The sequence below is a fragment of the Babylonia areolata genome, chromosome 18 (assembly GCF_041734735.1).
Source record: "Babylonia areolata isolate BAREFJ2019XMU chromosome 18, ASM4173473v1, whole genome shotgun sequence".
Classification (NCBI taxonomy): Eukaryota; Metazoa; Mollusca; class Gastropoda; order Neogastropoda; family Buccinidae; genus Babylonia; species Babylonia areolata.
The window spans coordinates 28,174,399-28,194,600 of NC_134893.1; the positions used below are offsets into that span (position 1 = coordinate 28,174,399).

A 20,202-nucleotide genomic window follows, 5' to 3' on the forward strand; every position below is an offset into this window, starting at 1 on the left:
TGATGATGTGAAGAAGAAGTAAGAGGTGAACTTGAGGTGGTATTATTCCACTGCTGTTCAGGGGAACTGGGAAGCGGGGAGGGACAGAACTGAGGTAGTGGGATAGGGGATTGGGGTGGAGGTGCGGCGGGGACGGTGGCGTGAGGGGTGAGGGTACTGGGAGTGGTGTTTTAGTACTGCTTGGAGACCCTTGACACAGTGTCAAGTGTTCTGGCCTCCACAGCTTCTTGGGGCAGGCAGTTCCAGTCTCTGATGGTCCTTGGCAAAAATAAAGAGCCTCTGTACTGTGTTCTGGTGATGATGGAAAACTGTTGGTTGTGTCCTCGGCGTTGGCGAGACGGCAGTAGGCTGAGTTTCCTTTTGAGGTTTGGACGGCGGGCTTGGCTGGTGTAAATTTTATACAGCATCGAGAGCCTACAGGTCTTGCTTCGCTTCTCCAGAGCGAGCTGCTCGAGTAACGCTGTACGGCTTCCAGTCTGTCTGTGTCCTTCTTCAGTGGTGAAGGGGTCCCAGACGGATGAGCCATACTCCAGCAAGGGGCGCACAAAGGCTTATATGCTCTTCCTTCAGTTGATGTTGATGGAGCTGACCTTCAGGTTCCGTCTGAGGAAGCCCAGGTTTCATGGTGAGTAACTTGAAGCCTTTGTTGTCTCTGATAGACAACCATCATCCATGATCATGATGATCATTGACTGGTGTGTGTGTGTGTGTGTGTGTGTGTGTGTGTGTGTGTGTGTGTGTGTGTGTGTGTGTGTGTGTGTGTGTGTGCCACTGAGTGCCGGTGTGTGTGCCAGTGTGTGTGTGTGTGTGTGTGTGTGTGTGTGTGTGTGTGTGTGTGTGTGTGTGTGTGTGTGTGTGTGTGAAGTTTCGATAAGCAAAAAGTGTGGGTAAACCCAGATGAAATTTGTTGAAAAGAAAACGTTGACTCCAAAGTATTATAAACGCACCGTTTTAGCGAACCCATTAGCATATTAGCACGATGACATCATGATGACATCATAAACTGTTAGTCTTGTTGTAGGAAGTTAATTCATTTTTGAATGACATGTCAAGATCGATCCACATGAACCTGGCGCACCACAGAAGTTGCTTCGCGATTCATGAGCTTTACAGAACAGGGTAACTCAGTGGGCATGTCGGCCACTGATGACTGGCAGATCAATCAAGTGTACTCATATCCGGATGATCTTGTGTCTTTGTTCCCCACTTCCAGTCAGTGTTCACATTCTTTATAAGCAAATCTTAAATGATAAGCATAAAAATTCCCATTAAAAAAAAAGAAAAATAAAAAAAAAAAAAAAAGAAGAAGAAGAAGAAAGATATCATAAAGCTTAGCCCGGCAGTTAAGTTTATCTTGACAACAAACATGGCTGAAGAGGCGGGTTATATGAACTCTCGTCTATCTGTCTGTCTCTCTCTCTGCGTTGTCAGCCTGCATGGACTTACGAAGAAATAATTTGTGTTTAAAGAATTGCCTTTCTTTTTCCAGGATCACACTTTGCTTCACAATGTGCTTAACCTTGTGCTTAAACTGACCCACATTGTGTTATTCGTTGGTAACATTTATCATTCTCTTTTTGCATGTCCTTTTCAATTGCTTTCTCGGAGACTTTTAAATCGTCACCACTTACAAAATAATAATAATAATTAATAATAATTCATAACTTTTCTATGGCGCGATATCCAGTACTAATGCTGCTCAAAGCGCCTTACATCATTGAACCAGATATAAACATAACGTAAAACATTACAACAGCTCAATCCAGTGCGTTCACAGAATGAATAAAAAAGCATGATCCACCAAACAATTAAAATGTCAAGTGGATAATGCTTAGATTAAAAAGAAATACATTCCTTAATAACACACATTTTTTAGACACACTCATACAATCCGTCATATCACTTAAATACAGTGTGCTAAATGTATCCCAGAGAAGAAAAAACAACATAAAAAACACACAAAAAAACTGAGTTCACCAAAAGACACTTTACGTGCAATGCATATGCATATTTTGGCCTTTGGTTCAACCACATCAGCATGTTGTCAGGAAATGTATATTTCTTTCTTTCTTTCTTTAAACATCTATCTGTCAGTCAATCAATATGTCTATATATCTATCTATCTGACTATATATATATATATATATATATATATATATATATATATATATATAGAGAGAGAGAGAGAGAGAGAGAGAGAGAGATAGATGTCAATACTAGATATATATATATATATATATATATATATATATATAGAGAGAGAGAGAGAGAGAGAGAGAGAGAGAGAGAGATGTCAATACTGAGAATACTATCTCTTAAGGTTGAGTTGGCTATCATCTCATTTGTCATGTATCTTTCTGATACTGTAGTGGCAGTAGCAGTAGTAGTACTACTATGCTTGTTTGCACATAAGCCTTGTGCTGTTGTGGATTACTTACATCCCTTTAAACATTTTGGATAATATCATGTCTCACTCTCAGTGATCAGACCAGAATAAGTAAATCAGTGAATAGAAATAAAATGTTTTGATTATGCCTGCTCTATTTCTTGTGCTGAGGAGTTATGTCAGTTGGCAGAGATATCTTGTTGGTTAATTTTACACTATTGGTGAATGTGTTTTCACTGATATTTATGTAAAAAAGTGGGGATAGGGGTAGAAGGAAGGGGTAGGATAACAGACAGAGGATAGGTGCACAATCCACTCTCTCCTTGTACCACAGCAGGGTCTTTTAGTAAGATGAATTGAGGTGTTTATTTCTCTAACTTAACAGCACTTATCAGCACATCCTAACTTAGCAGCACATCCTAACTTTGCAGATAGCAGCTAGCATTTAGCAGCAGCTAGCAGCACACCTGGAACACATACAAAAACCAAAACCCATGTCAAAACAATACCAAAACATATGCTAAACATGATTGCCATGAAAGGCTAGAATAACATGCAAACATCAATATGTCGTCAGACTGATTCACCACGTACGCAAATGTATACACTCTCCTCAAAGAAATCCATGTAGAATACAGAAACTCCATTTACTTCAGCTTATCCTCAACCAACAATTCGTGACATAAAATATTGTACCAAATATATGACTAATACAAACTGTTCACCAAACATGTCACTGACTAAAATACAAACTCTCAGTGTTCATAACCACAGTTAAACCACTGTACAATAATAACTGTTCACAAAGTACTGAACATATCTTCCCTTTGTCTCAACAAAGTATCTCACTGGTAATCTCAGTACCAAGTAAATTGTCTCTGGTGAATATTTAGCAACCTGTGTGCACCAGCATAGAACCGACCCTCACTGGTCTCAAATCTTTTAAATGCATTACAATTGTGTTGTCCCACTGGCATTTAACACATGACTACAGCACATGGGAGTCACAACTACCAACTAGTCAAACACGTCTCCCATAACAGTTTGCTGTATCACTCCAATGCACACACACACACACACGGAATATCCTCCACAAACAGTCAATATACTTGTTTGCCTTAAATTTAACCTTCACCACCCAACATACAAATATACAGATAATATCTCTAACTCTATGAGTAGCTTAACAAAACATGCTGTTCTACACACAGATACTACACACAATTATCATCTTTATAGCTTCTCATAACACAATGCTTACAATATTCCCACAGTAGTTCAACAACTCATTCACAACCGACGTGTCACTGAACATATGTCATTTATGCGAGCCAAGACACAACACCAATTAAACCCAAACATGATAACAAAACATCATACATAATACCTATAGCAAGATAGCAGGACAAGGGAGGGGGTGGGGTGGGGTGGGGGGATACTCAAAGACTCACACCAGTACTTCCATTTAGCAAAGTATTGGCTACATTTTATACCTTAACCATTTTTCTTTCACTCAACAAGTCACACACATACTGGCTGTACTCTGACACAACTCATGGTTTCTGAATCAAACACATGTTTTTTACGCTTATAATCATGTGCAATACCACATCAGCTCAATGGGTCTCTCAGTGTTTATGTGATAAACACCACAGTTCACTTCGTGTTCTTGTGACAGAACACAATCCCACTGGGGCAGTGTGTTAGTAACAGAATCCAATACTTGGAACCAAACATTCAAGCAAGTCTGAAAAATAGATCCTAGTTCACTACTTAAGCCCTCCTGGTCAACAGATGTCTTTCTCAGTGGAACCTCAGTCTCTCAGTCTGGCTCCCTAGTTTGCTAACAGCAAGGAAAAGGCTGCAGCCATGTAAGCTTGCTGTTTATATTCATGCTTTCCCAACTGGTACAACCCAATGGACCAATGGTCCCAACACTCTAGTCTGTGTCTGCTATTTAGAGACACATACCCTGATTGGTTGTAAACACACCATGTGTATAAAATGTTGCAAATGGACACATCTGGTTGGTCAGAAGAGGATGACCCATAGCCAGGATGCAACACACACACACTGTCCTAATCCCTACAAACACTTCAGCAGGGGAGGGATGAGGAGAGTGTGGGAGGAGGGAGCTGAAGTGGTGTCTGAGAGGCTAATTGTTCTGGCTATGTTTAACTGTGAGGTGCCTGCAAGTGGCTTAACAACAGAGCAGGCATGTGGGCTTAGCAGGGGAGGAGAGAGCTGGGAGAGAGGGAGGGGGGGTGGGGGGGGGGGGGGAAGGGACTTCCTGTGACCAACAGTCTCAAGTGGGGGAGGAGTGGGGATGGGGTTAGGGGGAGAGTAGGGGGGAGGTGGTAAACAAGGGGTAGTGTATTGTAGCTTGGGGATGCCACAACCCAACCATAACCTGACACTATAACACTTATGCACAATTTTATTATATGAAAAGTTAATCTGATTCTGATATTGTAATGTGAAAGGGAAGAGAGAGACAGAGAGAGAAAACAGTTTATGAGCTGCCTGGCACAGTGAGACCACCGATCAGGATTTCCATCCTGTGTGTTTTCAGGTCGCACCCACACAAAATGCTGCTCATGATTTGCCACCTACAGAAGCAGTGGACACAGCATCCGCAGAAAATGCAGAACCCAACACATCTGAAGTGGTGCAGTCAGAGCAACACCATAGTGAAGAAGAGGGTGACACAACAGCTGGAGAAAAGCTGTTGCCTGGTTAGCTCCTAAAGTGGCAGTTAAACCAAGCACCGGTTGAGATTCTGGCCGTTGATGCTGCATGATGCCTGTCAGTGGATGCCAGTTACTGTTGATGCTGACTTCCTTGCAGTTTTACATGCATTTTCTCTTTTTGGTTTTCTTTGCAGTTCTGCACATGATCTGTTATTTAGAAGTTTGGAGTCGTCATAATTATGTTTTCATTTGTTTTGTTTCTTGATTTTATGAATCTCATTACAGATTGCTGGTTGGTTGGTTAATCTATAGATCATTTTAAGTTCTTAGAATTATTTAATGCATGGTTTGTTTGTATGAAAATTTTGCTTACATACATTGATATGTATGTATATATGGATGTATCCAGATATATAGGTATATGTATGTATATATATATATCTATGTGTGTGTGTGTGTGTGTGAGGGGGGTGGGGGAGAGAGAGAGAGAGAGTGGTGTTGCCTTGGAAAGTGTTTTTCTCAGATTACTCATCATATAATGATCAGTTGTGTATTATATGACTCAAAGTATTCTATCTGCATATTATGAATAAGCATGAAATTCTGATAATTATATACAGAATGGATGTATTTGTGGGGAACTCTGATGAAGCTGATAACTTGTGGTTACAGATTTTCCATTAAACAAAATCATGTTGACAAAAGTCAAGAAACTTTCTGTATGTCAGATAGACTAGGGGTCAAAATATGGTACTGCCGATTAATGTGGAAAACAATTCTGAGAGACATGCTTAATATCTTCATGCTTAAAAGTACAATTGAATTTACCATTTGTGTGCATGTGTGTGTGTGTGTGCACACATGCATTTGTGTGTGTGTGTGTGTGTGTGTGTGTGTGTGTGTGTGTGTGTGTGTGTGTTAGTTGTTGTTGTTGTTGTTGTTGTGTGTGTGTGTGTGTGTGTGTGTGTGTGTGTTCTGTTTTGTTTTCTGTATAGAAGGGAAATTCCTGAATGTCTACCAGACTCTCTTCTCATTTCTGTCAATATTGCCCAAGTTGATTCCTCTCTCTAATTTGTCTCTGTCTGTGTCCCAAGTGCATGGGTGTGAGCTACAAGTAAAGAGCACACACACACATACTCAAAGGCATGCCTTTCGCATCTCCATTTTCTCTTTCTGATCCATTCTATCTCCACCTTTCCCCCCTCATCCTACCCTTCTGTCTCTCTCTGTCTCATTTTGCTTGGTGGGGTTTCTGTTGTTTGCTGCATTATAGCGTACAGTCCAGTTACCTTACTACTGGCTCAGCAGAGGAAAGCTGGTGGCGGGGGCAGAACTCTAATATTAACTGCCTGTCGCTGTTGTTACAGATGTTAACCAATCAGCTACAAAACTGAATAGCCCCCTCAAGCAAAGTCTAACCCCCTGTTTGCCGTGCTTTGAACAGAAGGAGCTGGGAAGGAAGAAGCAGGCGGACAGAAAGGGGAGGAGGGGGAGGAGGCACAGCCCACAGCGGAAGGGGGGAAGGAGGGGACGGAACCAGCAGAGGGTGGGGGGACAGCTGGGGAGCACGAAGAAACGGTGGCTGCGGAAGGAGAGGAAGTGGAGGTAATACTGCTAGCAGAGTTCAAGACAAATCAAAAATACTTTGTTAATATGATTGGAAATTGATTTGTTTGTGTGTTTACAGGTTCATTACAAAGACAAACATAATCTGATCAGGTACACCATGAAAAGGGATTAAAATGAGTCAAATAAACATCCACAATAACTGTTGATGGACTAAAACAAGCTATACACACACTACACACACACACACACACACACACACACACACACATGTAATCTATAAAATGTAAAAAGAACAGAACAGAATCCCCCTACATCACCTGAAAAAAGGAAAAAGAAAAAAAAGTCACTCGTACACACTCAGCAATGTAAAGTGAGGTTTGACCAAACAGTAGGACAATGGGGTGAAAGTCAGCAGCATTGGGTGTTGGGAGTACTGCAGAGAGGCTACTCTAATAGTCTGTTCACGTTGCATGTTCAGGTTAACAGACAGATCTTCAACAGTTATTTGGTCTCCCCATTCTGTCTGATTTTTTACTTACTTGTGTAAACAAAGTGAGTCTATGTTATAACCCGGTGTTCAGTTGTGTGTGTGTGTGTGTGTGTGTGTGTGTGTGTGTGCATGTCTGTGTCTGTGTGTCTGTGGGTCCATGGTAAACTTTAGCATTGCCATTTTCTCTGGAAATACTTTGTCTGTCAATACCAAATTTTGCTTAAAAATAGTAGGAAAAAATCACAGTCATACCATCATACTTTCTGGATTAACACTGTGGCAATCAAATCAGTGTCATGTGCAGCTAATAAGAAGGGAGAAAAAAAATTTAGATTCTCATTGACATTGATGTTTAGTAACTGACATAATTCTATAATTCACTGTTCTGTTATGGTTTCAATCTGAATATTAAAGAAAAAAAAAGGAAAGTGAATGAAAGCCTTTGCAGTTTTATTGATACTTGATAGTAGGTACAATTACTGAAATCCTGCTTGTGTTATTATCAAAAGTGAGTACAGCATGTATCAGTAAGTCTTTTAACACGCACCCACACACCCACACCCACACCCACACACTCATCTAGATCTGTCTAGCTAGCTAGCTAGCTATATAATGCCAGTAGTTCCAGGCTTTTACCTTGCATTATCTGTTTCTCTCTCTCTCTGTCTCTGTCTCTGTCTCTCTCTTTTATATATATATATATATATATATATATCTGTATTAATTTATTCAACACTGTTGTACTGTTTTGAACTCAACCCATGAACTCTTCCTTCTTTCTGACTGAACTGAATGTTTTCCTCCTGGTGACGGTGCAAAGCCTGAGAGAGTGACTGCTGACGGCGACACTCCCACAGCGGAAGGTGCCAGCACAAAGAGGGCAAGCCAAGTGAAGGGCACAGAGGAGCCATGCACAGAGGAATCACACGCTGAGGAGGCAGGCCCCAAGAAATCGGGGACAGAGGATGGAGAATCTGAGAAACTGGGGACAGTGGAGGGAGAATCTGAGAAACTGGGGACAGTGGAGGGAGAATCTGAGAAAGTGGGGACAGTGGAGGAAGAATCTGAGAAAGTGGGGACCGAGGAGGGAGAATCTGAGAAACAGGGGACCGAGGAGGGAGAATCTGAGAAAATAGGGACAGTGGAGGGAGAATCTGAGAAAGTGGGGACCGAGGAGGGAGAATCTGAGAAAGTGGGGACCGAGGAGGGAGAATCTGAGAAACTGGGGACTGAGGAGGGAGAATCTGAGAAACTGGAGACTGAGGAGGCGGGCACAGAGGAGATGGTGAAAGACTCTGCCTCTGCTGCCTTCTCAGGAAAGAGCAGAGCTGTGTCCATAAAGTCCGTGTCCATGAAGACAGGTTAGTTGTGACCAGTGCTGGGTGTTGGTTCCACTTCATTTTTCACAGTTAGCAGGTTCTTGTGGTGGCAGTTGCTGTGTGGATCTGAAACAGGTTTTAAAAGCGTTTGTTGTTGGGTTGTCCAGTGTCAGTGTTGTTTGTCAACAGTGTGCCTCTCCTCATGCTTGATCCTAAAAACAGGGATGAATGATTGTTTCCCTTTGCATGTGCTTTCAGTTCTGTGTTTCTGTTCCTCATGCCCCATTCCATTTTCACTTCTTTTGCATGTGTTAGTCTGTTCAACAGATCGACCCAGACACAGAGACCCACACACAGAGACCCAGACATCCAGACACACAGACACAGACATACACAGAAACAGACAGAAACAGACACACAGACAGACGGACACACAGACACAGACGCACACACACACACACACACACCAAAAGGTTACCATACACAAATCATTCCCTGCATCAGTTCTTGTTTGCTTGACAGTGCTTTGTTTATGACACAGCTGAGCTGACTACTTGTTCTTCATGCACATTTTGACCTTCCTTGCATCCTCTTGGATCACCAGACATAAGGTACAAAGGTAGATTAGTTACTCTTTCATTTGTTTTAACAATATATTTCTTTGCTGTGTTTTTTCTTCCCGTTTTTGGTTTCACTCTCTGTGACAGCTTTGGAAAGTCACTGGATTGTGATTTTTATCCGGCTGAATTGAAAACGCCACACAATTGCAAATACCAGTAATATATCAGGATCACTTAGAGTGGATATTTCTCCCGCATTGCCAGGATAACCCATGATCCCATAGGGGAGGAAAGTGTATCATCAGACATACCAAATGGCTTTGTGCATAAGAGAATCAGAATGGCCCTCATTTTGTTGTCTTTGGTGGGTTCAAACTATCTTTTCAATCTGATACCTCCATCCTTACTCGGTTTCATCTTTATTCTTATTTTTGTTAATGTGCCTTTTTAAAGGTGTTTTTATTTTTATTTTTTATTTATTTATTTATTTTTTTATGACAGAAAGGTTTTTATAGCTGCACTTATTTTCCTCCACTATGATCATGATATATTTTGCCTGGTTCATTAAAACTTGTTGTATTGATATATATATATATATATATTTTTTTTTGTACAACATGATAGTGGAGGAAAACAAGTACAGGTAACGACAAAACAAACATTTCCTTATTTCAAGATAACTTTTCAAAGATTGAAAAAAAAAAGACAAGAAATGTAGAACCCCTTCAGAGTCTGCAACTGGGGCCATTTGAATTGTCTCTGAGGGAGTGAGCCAGCTGTATGCTCGCTATGACTTCAGTTTCACTCCCTGTGGACTCCTCAGATATCTGGGCATTGCCAGTGAACTTTCACTCTGTGTAGCCAGTGATCAGAGACATCAGTCACAGTTCAGTGGTGTTCTCAGTCATAGTGGGGAAAATTGCAATCCAATGATATGACTTCACAAAGCAGCCCAAGAGGGATAAGTAAACCTATATCATATTAATTTTGATATGGCAGTCACTCTGTTGGTATCAGAAATCAGAGGGTAATCACAGTAGCCGAGAAAAAAAGTTGTTTTTTAATCTCAAACTTTGGTCAAGGTCAGAATAATTGATTTCAGCAGAATTTGATATCATTCAGACTTTAATCAAAATCACACCCACAAAGTTGGTTTAATTAAAACTTTGCCAGAAATTACTATGGGTGAATAGATTATCCTTCTTGCATCCTACACCTTTAATTAGAGACATTTAAAATGTTCAGTTTCAAAGATTCTTTTGGACTACATTTATGTGTATAGAGTTTCATTAAATTCTCATTCTGTCAAATGAGATGTTAAACTGGTAATATATACTTGTCTGCTAGGCCTTTTTAGGGGTTTTTGTTGTGAGCAATTAGATATATTCTTTAACTTATTCTTACATTGCTTGCAAAGCAGTATTTACCATATTGTACTCATTGTTGAATGACTTTGAAAAGATCACAGAACACATAAAGAGCTATGAAACTTGTCCTGCATGTTCTGATCACACTGTCCACATGTTGTCATTCCAAATGAAGTGATGGTGTAGTGGTAACTCGCCCACCCATGATGTAAGAGAATCTGGTTGCACAGGTTTGAATCCCACACTTGACAGAATTTTTTTCCCCCACCGCTTGACATTGAGTGGTGGTCTGGACACTAGTCATTTGCATGATTTGATAAACTGAGGTCCTGTGTGTAGCATGCACTTTGCGCATGTAAAAGAACCCTCGGCAACAAATTGTTTAGAAAAATTCACATTGATAGGAATAGAAATCAGCTTGAGGCAGATTCAAGAAAGAAATGGATGGTGCTGCATTGCAGCGACATGCTCTCCCTGGGGAAAGCAGGCTGAATTTCAAGCAGAGAAATATGTTGTGACACAATGCAATGCAATGCAATACAATACAATACAATACAATACAATACAATACAGCATGGCACAGCATGGCACAGTATGGCACAACACAACACAATGAGAATACAGGGATATGATAGTGTGATTGTATCTGTTGACAGGTTCCATATCACTTGAAGGAACAGAGGAGGTGACAGGAAAATATGATAGACAGGCTCTGCTGGACAGATATTTTGTAAGTCTAAGTGAATATTGTTTTCATGTCTTGAATGTTCAGTTGTTTTCTTATTTATTCAATTTTTTAAAAATTTTTATTGTAACATTTAGTTGGTATTCGTCATTTTTTGCAGAAAGATGATGAAATCTGTTGGGGGTGTGTGTACACACAGACACACAGACACAGACGCACACAAACACACAGACACAAACAGACAGACAGACAGACAGACACACACACACACACACACACACACACACACACACACACACACACACACACACACACACACACACACACACACACACATACACATGTGAATGAATAAACAAGACATGACAGCCAGAATATTTCCATTCGCTGGTTGTCATGTCCTGACCACCTTTGATCTGTAACTGCTGAAAAATGAAGTAGCAAACAGGTCAAGCTTGAAAAATCATATCTACCTCTCAAAGTCAGATTTTTCATTAGTTTACCTGTAAAGGCATTGTTCTCTTAAAAATGTATGGGCATTTGTGCCTCATCTGAAATGACTCATGAATTTGACAAAAAAAACCCTCTTCCAGAAGACAACAATAAATTATAGTAGAATGATTAAAAACCGGTGCATTCAGCAATCTGTATGATTCTGAAATGAAAATTATGACTGGGTCATTCAAAGTGAATGAATCTGACATGATTATCATGACAGGAAATGTTGATAACTGCCCACACAGCTCTGAACAAATTGTTTTGCAATCATTGTAGATCTAAAATGACCATCACTGAAAACTTTACAACATGCGTACTGTTCCGGAATAGATGTATCTAATATAGGAAAACATAAGGATTGATGGCTGTTCTGGATGTCAAACTGCAAATTGTTGCAGAAAAACAACAAAAAAACAACAACAAAACAACGGGTTTAAAGCAGCTTGATTTGTTTGATGGTCCATGTTGAAGTGGTGTTTCCTATGACATCTGTTGATGCTCTGGACGATAATGCTTTATCTGTCCTGGGTTCTTTGCCTTACCTTGTCTGCTTTCATACCACTTCACATTCTTGTCTTCATCTATGTAACCACATGATATTTTGTTGTTGTTTTTTCCAGGCAGCTGTTGCAGACAGGGAGTTGACGCTCTGCAAGAACCTTGAATTGCAGCAAAAACTTAATCTGTTCTTCCGTAGCAAGAAGGAGATGGATCCAAGGGAAAGGGTTGAATATGGTAAAACCATGTTCGACCAGGATCAGCGTTATATTGGATTCATGGGTAGAGTCTTGATTTCTGATATTTTGTTGTTGTTTTTGTTGAAAATCAGTGTTGTGTTATTCTAAGTATTTATTGCTAATGATAAGTGAAAAATTCATTTTCTTAAGCAGTGCTTCTAAGGAAAAAAAAAATCACATTGATTAAGTTACATATCTGTCTGAGTGTGTATGTGTGCATGCATGAAATCTGATTGAATAACAGAGGAAACGAATGATGAGTGCCCACTGGCAGCCGTCAGTCAGCTCTACCCAGGTAGGCAGCCTGTTGTGCAAATGACCCCATGTTTGTAAAGCACTTAGAGCTTGGTCTCCGACTGAGGATAGGTGCCATATAAGTATCCATATCAATCAATCAGTCAATCAATCAACTGAAGTAAACAGGGAGAAATGACTGGAGGGCAGTAGCTTATCCCAAACTGCCTATTACTTCTTCTTCTTCTTTGTTCACTCATATGTACACGGGTGGGGTTTTATGTATGACCGTTTGTACCCGGCCATGTATGCAGCCATACTCTGTTTTCAGGGGTGTGCATGCTGGGCTTGTTCTTGTTTCCATAACCCACTGGATGCGTATTTGATCTTCTGCTTGCGTATACATACGAAGGGGGTTCAGGCACAAGCAGGTCTGCACATATGTTGACCTGGGAGATCGGAAAAATCTCCACCCTTTATTCACTAGGCGCCGTTACCAAGATTTGAACCTGGGATTCTCCGATTGAAAGTCCAACGCTTTAACCACTCAGCTATTGCACCCGTCACTGCCTATTACTAGTGACAGGTTTTGAGTTTGGTTGTCAGGTTTATCTATTTGGGTACCTGATTCTTCTTTTCCCCTATTGCATTATACAGGAGGGGTCTGGGTACTGATCGTTTGGAATGAAGTGGGAAGTATTGCATTGCATTGCATTGCATTGCATATTGTATTGTATTGTATTGCATTGCATTGATTTGTATTGTATTTTATTGTATTGTATTTTGCTACAACTAATATCTGTGTGTGAAATTGAGGCTGCTCTCTAAAGGGAGAGCATGCTGCTACAGTGCACTGCTTCCAAATGGTTTTTCATTTTCCTTTTTTCCTTTTTTCGGCCTGTAAGTTGATCTGTTTTCTTATCAAAATGGATTTTTATAAAAATTTTGCTAGTGAAAATCCCTTTGTTGCTGTTGGTTCTTTTATGTGCGCTAATTGCTTGCGACACACAGAACCTTGGTTTATCATCTCATTCAAATCACTACCGTCCAGACCACCACTCAAGGTCTAGTGGAGGAGGAGAATATACTGGTGAGAGTGGTTTTCAAACCAGTGCTCTCAGATTCTCTCCCTTCCTCGGTGGATGTGTAAGAACTTGGCCACCACTTCACTCAAAGTAGAAGTCTGTTGCAGAGTTGTCTGGGTTCAGGTATTGGTTATCTGCTAATAAAGGTTGCAGACTGCATACCACATTTAAATGATATAATCTATTTAGATTCATTTAGAGCCTGAAGTCATTAGATAACATGAAGAAACTTTGCAGCCAATTGATCACAGTATAGAAAAATAATTGATCTGTATGTCTGCACTTTTATAAAGTCAATACAAGAGAGTTTAGTAATTTTTTTTTTATTCCATTCGTTCTTGTTCTGACATCTTTTTGAGAGTTTTTTTTTCTGCTGTGATATTTGCCTTTGTGTCCTTTTTCGTTCTTTGAAGTGTTTGTGATCCTTTGACCATTTTTGAAAAATTAAAAAAATTTTTTTTGTAACCTGGGGATGATGAATTTAACCATTGAGTAGATGCCCCCTTAGTATTATTTGCCTTAAGGTGCTTAATGGCTAGGATACTGTATTGCTCAGCAGTTCTTTTTCTCTTTCAGATGGGACAAGATTTTGTGTTAAATGCAGTAGGATTTGTTTATATTTAGTGTAGCAGTCCTGATATGGCTGTGTGGTCAGCCGGACCATGAGCAGCAATGTCAACATGTCATGGTGACTGTTATCCGTACCATGACACCATGTGCATTGGTTTGTCATGTTTTTGTGCTGTCATGTACACAAAACATACACAGACACAGTTCTGTTTATTTTAGTATTTTAGTTCTGTTCTCTGAATTCTAAAGTTGAGGTCTGAGTATTCTAGGATATTTTTAGACGAGCATAACAACTACATTAGTTTGTAGTCACATAAGTTAGTACCTAGCCATTCCATGCTGCTCACAGCTGATAACAGCTTCATTAGTTAGTACCTAGTCATTCCTTGCTGCTGACAGCTGATAACAGCTACATTAGTTAGTACCCGGTCATTCCATGCTGCTCACAGCTGATAACAGCTACATTAGTTAGTACCTGGTCATTCCATGCTGCTGACAGCTGATAACAGCTTCATTAGTTAGTACTTGGTCATTCCATGCTGCTGACAGCTGATAACAGCTACATTAGTTAGTACCGGGTCATTCCTTGCTGCTGACAGCTGATAACAGCTACATTAGTTAGTACCTAGTCATTCCATGCTGCTGACAGCTGATAACAGCTACATTAGTTAGTACCTGGTCATTCCATGCTGCTGACAGCTGATAACAGCTACATTAGTTAGTACCTAGTCATTCCATGCTGCTGACAGCTGATAACAGCTACATTAGTTAGTACCGGGTCATTCCTTGCTGCTGACAGCTGATAACAGTTTCATTAGTTAGTAGCTAGTCATTCCTTGCTGCTGACAGCTGATAACAGCTACATTAGTTAGTACCTGGTCATTCCATGCTGCTCACAGCTGATAACAGCTTCATTAGTTAGTACCTGGTCATTCCATGCTGCTGACAGCTGATAACAGCTACATTAGTTAGTACCTAGTCATTCCTTGCTGCTGACAGCTGATAACAGCTACATTAGTTAGTACCTGGTCATTCCATGCTGCTGACAGCTGATAACAGCTACATTAGTTAGTACCTAGTCATTCCATGCTGCTGACAGCTGATAACAGCTACATTAGTTAGTACCGGGTCATTCCTTGCTGCTGACAGCTGATAACAGTTTCATTAGTTAGTACCTAGTCATTCCATGCTGCTGACAGCTGATAACAGCTACATTAGTTAGTACCGGGTCATTCCTTGCTGCTGACAGCTGATAACAGCTACATTAGTTAGTACCTAGTCATTCCATGCTGCTGACAGCTGATAACAGATACATTAGTTAGTACCTAGTCATTCCATGCTGCTCACAGCTGATAACAGCTACATTAGTTAGTACTTAGTCATTCCATGCTGCTCACAGCTGATAACAGCTTCATTAGTGCAGTACCTTGTCATTCCATGCTATTCACAGATGATAACAGCTACATTAGTGCAGTACCTAGTCATTCCATGCTGCTCACAGCTACATCAGTGCAGTACCTAGTCATTCCATGCTGCTCACAGTTGATAACAGCTACATCAGTGCAGTACCTAGTCATTCCATGCTGCTGACAGCGGAGGTGGAGAGGCTGCAGGAACTGTTGTTGAAGGAGAAGGAGGGCCGCCAGCAACTGTACGAGGTGCAGAAGGGCCTGTGTGACAAGTGCCTGCAGAGGGTGGAGTTGGAGCATCACTCCCTGATGGAGCTGAAGAGGCAGGTGGGCTCCACCGCTTCCTACAGGCGCTCAGGGGGACCCATCTCACCAGAGGTGTGTGTGTGTGTGTGTGTGTGTGTGTGTGTGTGTGTGTGTGTGTGTGTGTGTGTGTGTGAGTTTATGTGTGTGTGGTGTGGTGTGAGGGGTGGGATGGGGTGGTTGGTGGTGATATGTGTGTGTGTGTGTTGTGTGGCGTGGTGTGGTGTGGTGTGAGGGGTGGGGTGGCTGGTGGTGATCTGTGTGTGTGTGTGTGTGTGTTGGCAGGAAATGGACAGTAATGGAAACTGGGAGAAAAAGTCAGATCAATCTGTGTCCTAAAAAACCCCAACACAACAAAAAACAAAAGAAAACACACACACACATGCACACACACACACACACACACACACGTGTGTGTGTGTGTGTGTGTGTGTGTACCAGTGTTTCTGAATATTATGTAGCAAGAAAAAGTTTGAAGAAAGGAACAAGAGTCCGTATTTGGAAGCCTTATTGCTGGTGAAGTGTAGTGTTGTGAGGTGAAGGTAGTGGTGGTGTTGCTGTGTGGCAGGACATTGAGCAGTACTTCCTGGCTGGCAGCAAGAAGGAGGCAGAGGTCTCCGCTGTGCGCCTGGAGAGCATTAAGCTCCAGCAGAAGAAACTGAAGCTGGAGAACACGCTCAGATCCAAGGTTGGAAAACATTTCAGCATGGTGGGTGAGGCTGTTGTGCATAGGGGACCTGGAATAAGTGGTGGCGTGGGAGTAATGCCGCTGAAAAGGTGCAGATGATGGGGACAGCCACCCTGAAAACAAATGAAAAAGAATTATAATATGTCACTCTTTGTCACAAACCTCCTTGTGAAACATTCTCCATTACAGTGGTGGCTTAGTGGTAACAAGTCAGACACCTAGGAAGCGAGAGAAACTGAGGGTGCTTGATCGAATCACATGCTCACCACTATTCTCTTCCTTCTCCTTTAGACCTCGAGTGGTGGTCTAGATGCTGATCATTCAGATGAGATGATAAATTGAGGTCCTGTGTGCAGCATGCAGTTAACACATGTAAAAGGACTCACAGCAACAAGAAGGTTGTTAAGAGCAAAATTCTGCAGTAAAATCCATTCTACTTTATAAATGTGCATGTGTGTGCACATGACTGAAGCCTGACGGAATGACATGGGAATTGAATGATGAGCACCTGAAGGCAGCTGTCGGTCAGCTGTATCCAGGAAGGCTACCTGTTGTGCAAATGACTGTGTTTGTAAAGTGCTTACAGCCTGGTCACTGACAGGAGATCAGACGTATCAATAATAATAATAGTACTTTTGCTACTGCTACTACTACTGCTACGACTACTTCTACTACTGCTGCTACTACTGCCACTACTACTGCTGCTGCTGCTGCTCCTGCTGCTACTACTACTACGACAACACCCACAACCTCCATCACACTACAAACTTAATAAACCTGTTTCTAATGTTCACTGTGGACAGATTGTCATTGTGAACTTAGTCCTAAAAATTCTGTAACTACATACATAAAAAAAAATGATGTACAGAATGAAACAAAAAAGGTTTTGTTTTTGACAATGTGTGTGTGTGTGTGTGTGTGTGCGTGTGCGTGCGTGTGCATATGTGCAGGATGAACTGGGAGAGGGTCTTCATCTGATTGACTTTGAGCAGCTCAAGGTGGAGAATCAGTCCTTGAATGAAAAAATTGAGGAGAGGAATGAGGTGAGCAACTCCAGCTGTGCAAGGTTCTATCCTGACTTTTCTCTCTTTGAATGAAGTTCACAGTGAATTAACAATGAACTGGCTATATTATCTCATTTATCCATAGTAAATCAACTTTAAATTTTCGGATCAAAGGAGCTGGAATATTTTTCTCCACCTACCAGGTGGTGTTGTCTTACTTAAATGGCATTTGTTTGTGGAATATTCATGAGCTAATGCTGCATTTTTCTACTGAAATTCTCTCAAGCAACTGATGATAATTTATAAGTCAATGTTTTTGCATCATAAGCATATCCTGTGATTTTCTGTGTGTGTAATCTATACCTGTAAATATATACTAAATCTATTTTATATTCAAACACCTGTTATAGTGTCAGGTTATGGTTGTGTTGTGGCATCCCCAAGCCACAATACACTACCCCTTGTTTACCACCTCCCCCCTACTGTTCCCCCCACCCCCATCCCCACTCCTCCCCCACTTGAGACTGTTGGTCACAGAAGTCCCTTCCCTCTCCCCCCCTCCAACCCCGCCCCCTCTGTCCCAGCCCTCTCCTCCCCTGCTAAGCCCACATGCCTGCTCTGTTGTTAAGCCACTTGCAGGCACCTCACAGTCAAACATAGCCAGAACAATTAGCCTCTCAGACACCATTTCAACTCCCTCCTCCCCCACTCTCCTCATCCCTCCCCCCACCCTCCCCTGCTGAAGTGTTTGTAGGGATTAGGACAGTGTGTGTGTGTTGCATCCTGGCTATGGGTCATCCTCTTCTGACCAACCAGAGGTGTCCGTTTGCAACATTTTATACACATGGTGTGTTTACAACCAATCAGGTGATGTGTCTCTAAATAGCAGACACAGACTAGAGTGTTGGGACCATTGGTCCATTGGGTTGTACCAGTTGGGAAAGCATGAATATAAACAGCAAGCTTACATGGCTGCAGCCTTTTCCTTGCTGTTAGCAAACTAGGGAGCCAGACTGAGAGACTGAGGCTCCACTGAGAAAGACATCTGTTGACCAGGAGGTTGTAGGTAGTGAACTAGGATCTATTTTTCGGACTTGCTTGAATGTTTGATTTCAAGTATTGGGTTCTGTGACTAACACACTGCCCCAGTGGGATTGTGTTCTGTCACAAGAACATGAAGTGAACTGTGATGTTTATCACATAAACACTGATAGAACCATTGAGCTGATGTGACTACTGCACATAATTATCAGTGTAACAAACATGTGTTGATTCAGAAACCATGAGTTGTGTCAGAGCACAGCCAGTATGTGTGTGACTTGTTGAGTGAAAAAAAAAGTGTTTAAGGTATAAAATGTAGCCAATACTTTGCTGAATAGAAGTACTGGTTTGAGTCTTGAGTATCCCCCCCCCCACACCCACCCCCCGCTCCCAACCCTTGTCATGCTATTTTGCTATAGGTATTATGGTATGATGTTTTGATATCATGTTTGGGTTTAATTGGTGTTGTATCTTGGCTTGCATAAATGACGATGTTCAGTGATATGTTGGTTGTGTATCAGTTGTTGACTGACTGTGGGAACAGTGTAAGCAGTGTGTTATGAGGAGCTATAAAGATGATAATTGTGTGAAGTATCTGTATGTAGAACAGAATGTTTTGTTAAGTTGCTCATGGAGTTAGAGATATTACCTACCTGTTTGTATGTTAGGTGGTGACGGTTATATTTAAGGCGAACAAATATACCGGCTAACTGTGTGTGGAGGATATTCTGTGTGTGTGTGTGTGTGTGTGTGTGTGTGTGTGTGTGTGTGTGTGCACACCAGGGTGATACAGCAAACTGTTATGGGAGACATGTTTGACTAGTTGGTAGTTGTGATTCCCATGTGCTGTAGTCATGTGTTAAATGCCAGTGAGACAACACATAATTGTAATGTGTTTAAAAGATTTGAGACCACTGAGAGTCAGTCCTATGTTGGTGCACACAGGTTGCTAAATGTTTAACTGTGGTTATGAACACTGAGAGTTTGTATTTTAGCCAGTGACATGTTTGGTGCACAGTTTGTATTAGTCATATATTTGGTACAATATTTTATGTCACTAACTGCTGGTTGAGAATAAGCTAAAGTAAATGGAGCTTCGGTATTCTACATGGATTTCTTTGAGGAGAGTGTATACATCTGGGTATGTGGTGAAAGGTTATACTTTTGTGTGTGTGTTTAAATCAGTCTGACGTTTGCATGTTATTCTAGCCTTTCATGGCAATGATGTTTAGCATATGTTTTGGTATTGTTTTGACCTGGGTTTTTGTTTTTGTATGTGTTCCAGGTATGCTGCTAAATGCTAGCTGCTGCTCACTGCTAATTGCAAAGTTAGGATGTGCTGCTAAGTTAGGATGTGCTAAGTGCTGTGTTAAGTTAGAGAAATAAACACCTCAATTCATCTTACTAAAAGACTCTGCTGTGGTACGAGGAGAGAGCAGATTGTGCACTTATCCTCTACCTGTTATCTTACCTACCCCTTCCTTCTTCTCCTACCCCCACTGTTTTACACACCTAATGGGTTTTCCTTCTCAAGTGATTTGAACTGTTGGCAAGCAGGTAATTAAAC

The 20,202-nt window shown here is 41.2% G+C and overlaps 1 protein-coding gene across 1 annotated transcript in view; it reads left to right on the plus strand.

Moving 5' to 3' along the window:
* The first annotated feature begins 555 nt into the window (after nt 1–555).
* The window catches only part of LOC143292215 (cilia- and flagella-associated protein 184-like), a 21,225-nt gene continuing 1,578 nt past the window's right edge, over nt 556–20,202 (plus strand). Inside the window, exons 1-9 of the mRNA XM_076602400.1 lie at nt 556–625; nt 5,002–5,121; nt 6,521–6,681; nt 7,956–8,496; nt 11,038–11,111; nt 12,185–12,344; nt 15,784–15,977; nt 16,471–16,590; nt 17,541–17,633. Coding sequence (XP_076458515.1) covers nt 556–625; nt 5,002–5,121; nt 6,521–6,681; nt 7,956–8,496; nt 11,038–11,111; nt 12,185–12,344; nt 15,784–15,977; nt 16,471–16,590; nt 17,541–17,633 — 1,533 coding nt within the window. The remainder of the gene's footprint in view (nt 626–5,001; nt 5,122–6,520; nt 6,682–7,955; nt 8,497–11,037; nt 11,112–12,184; nt 12,345–15,783; nt 15,978–16,470; nt 16,591–17,540; nt 17,634–20,202) is intronic.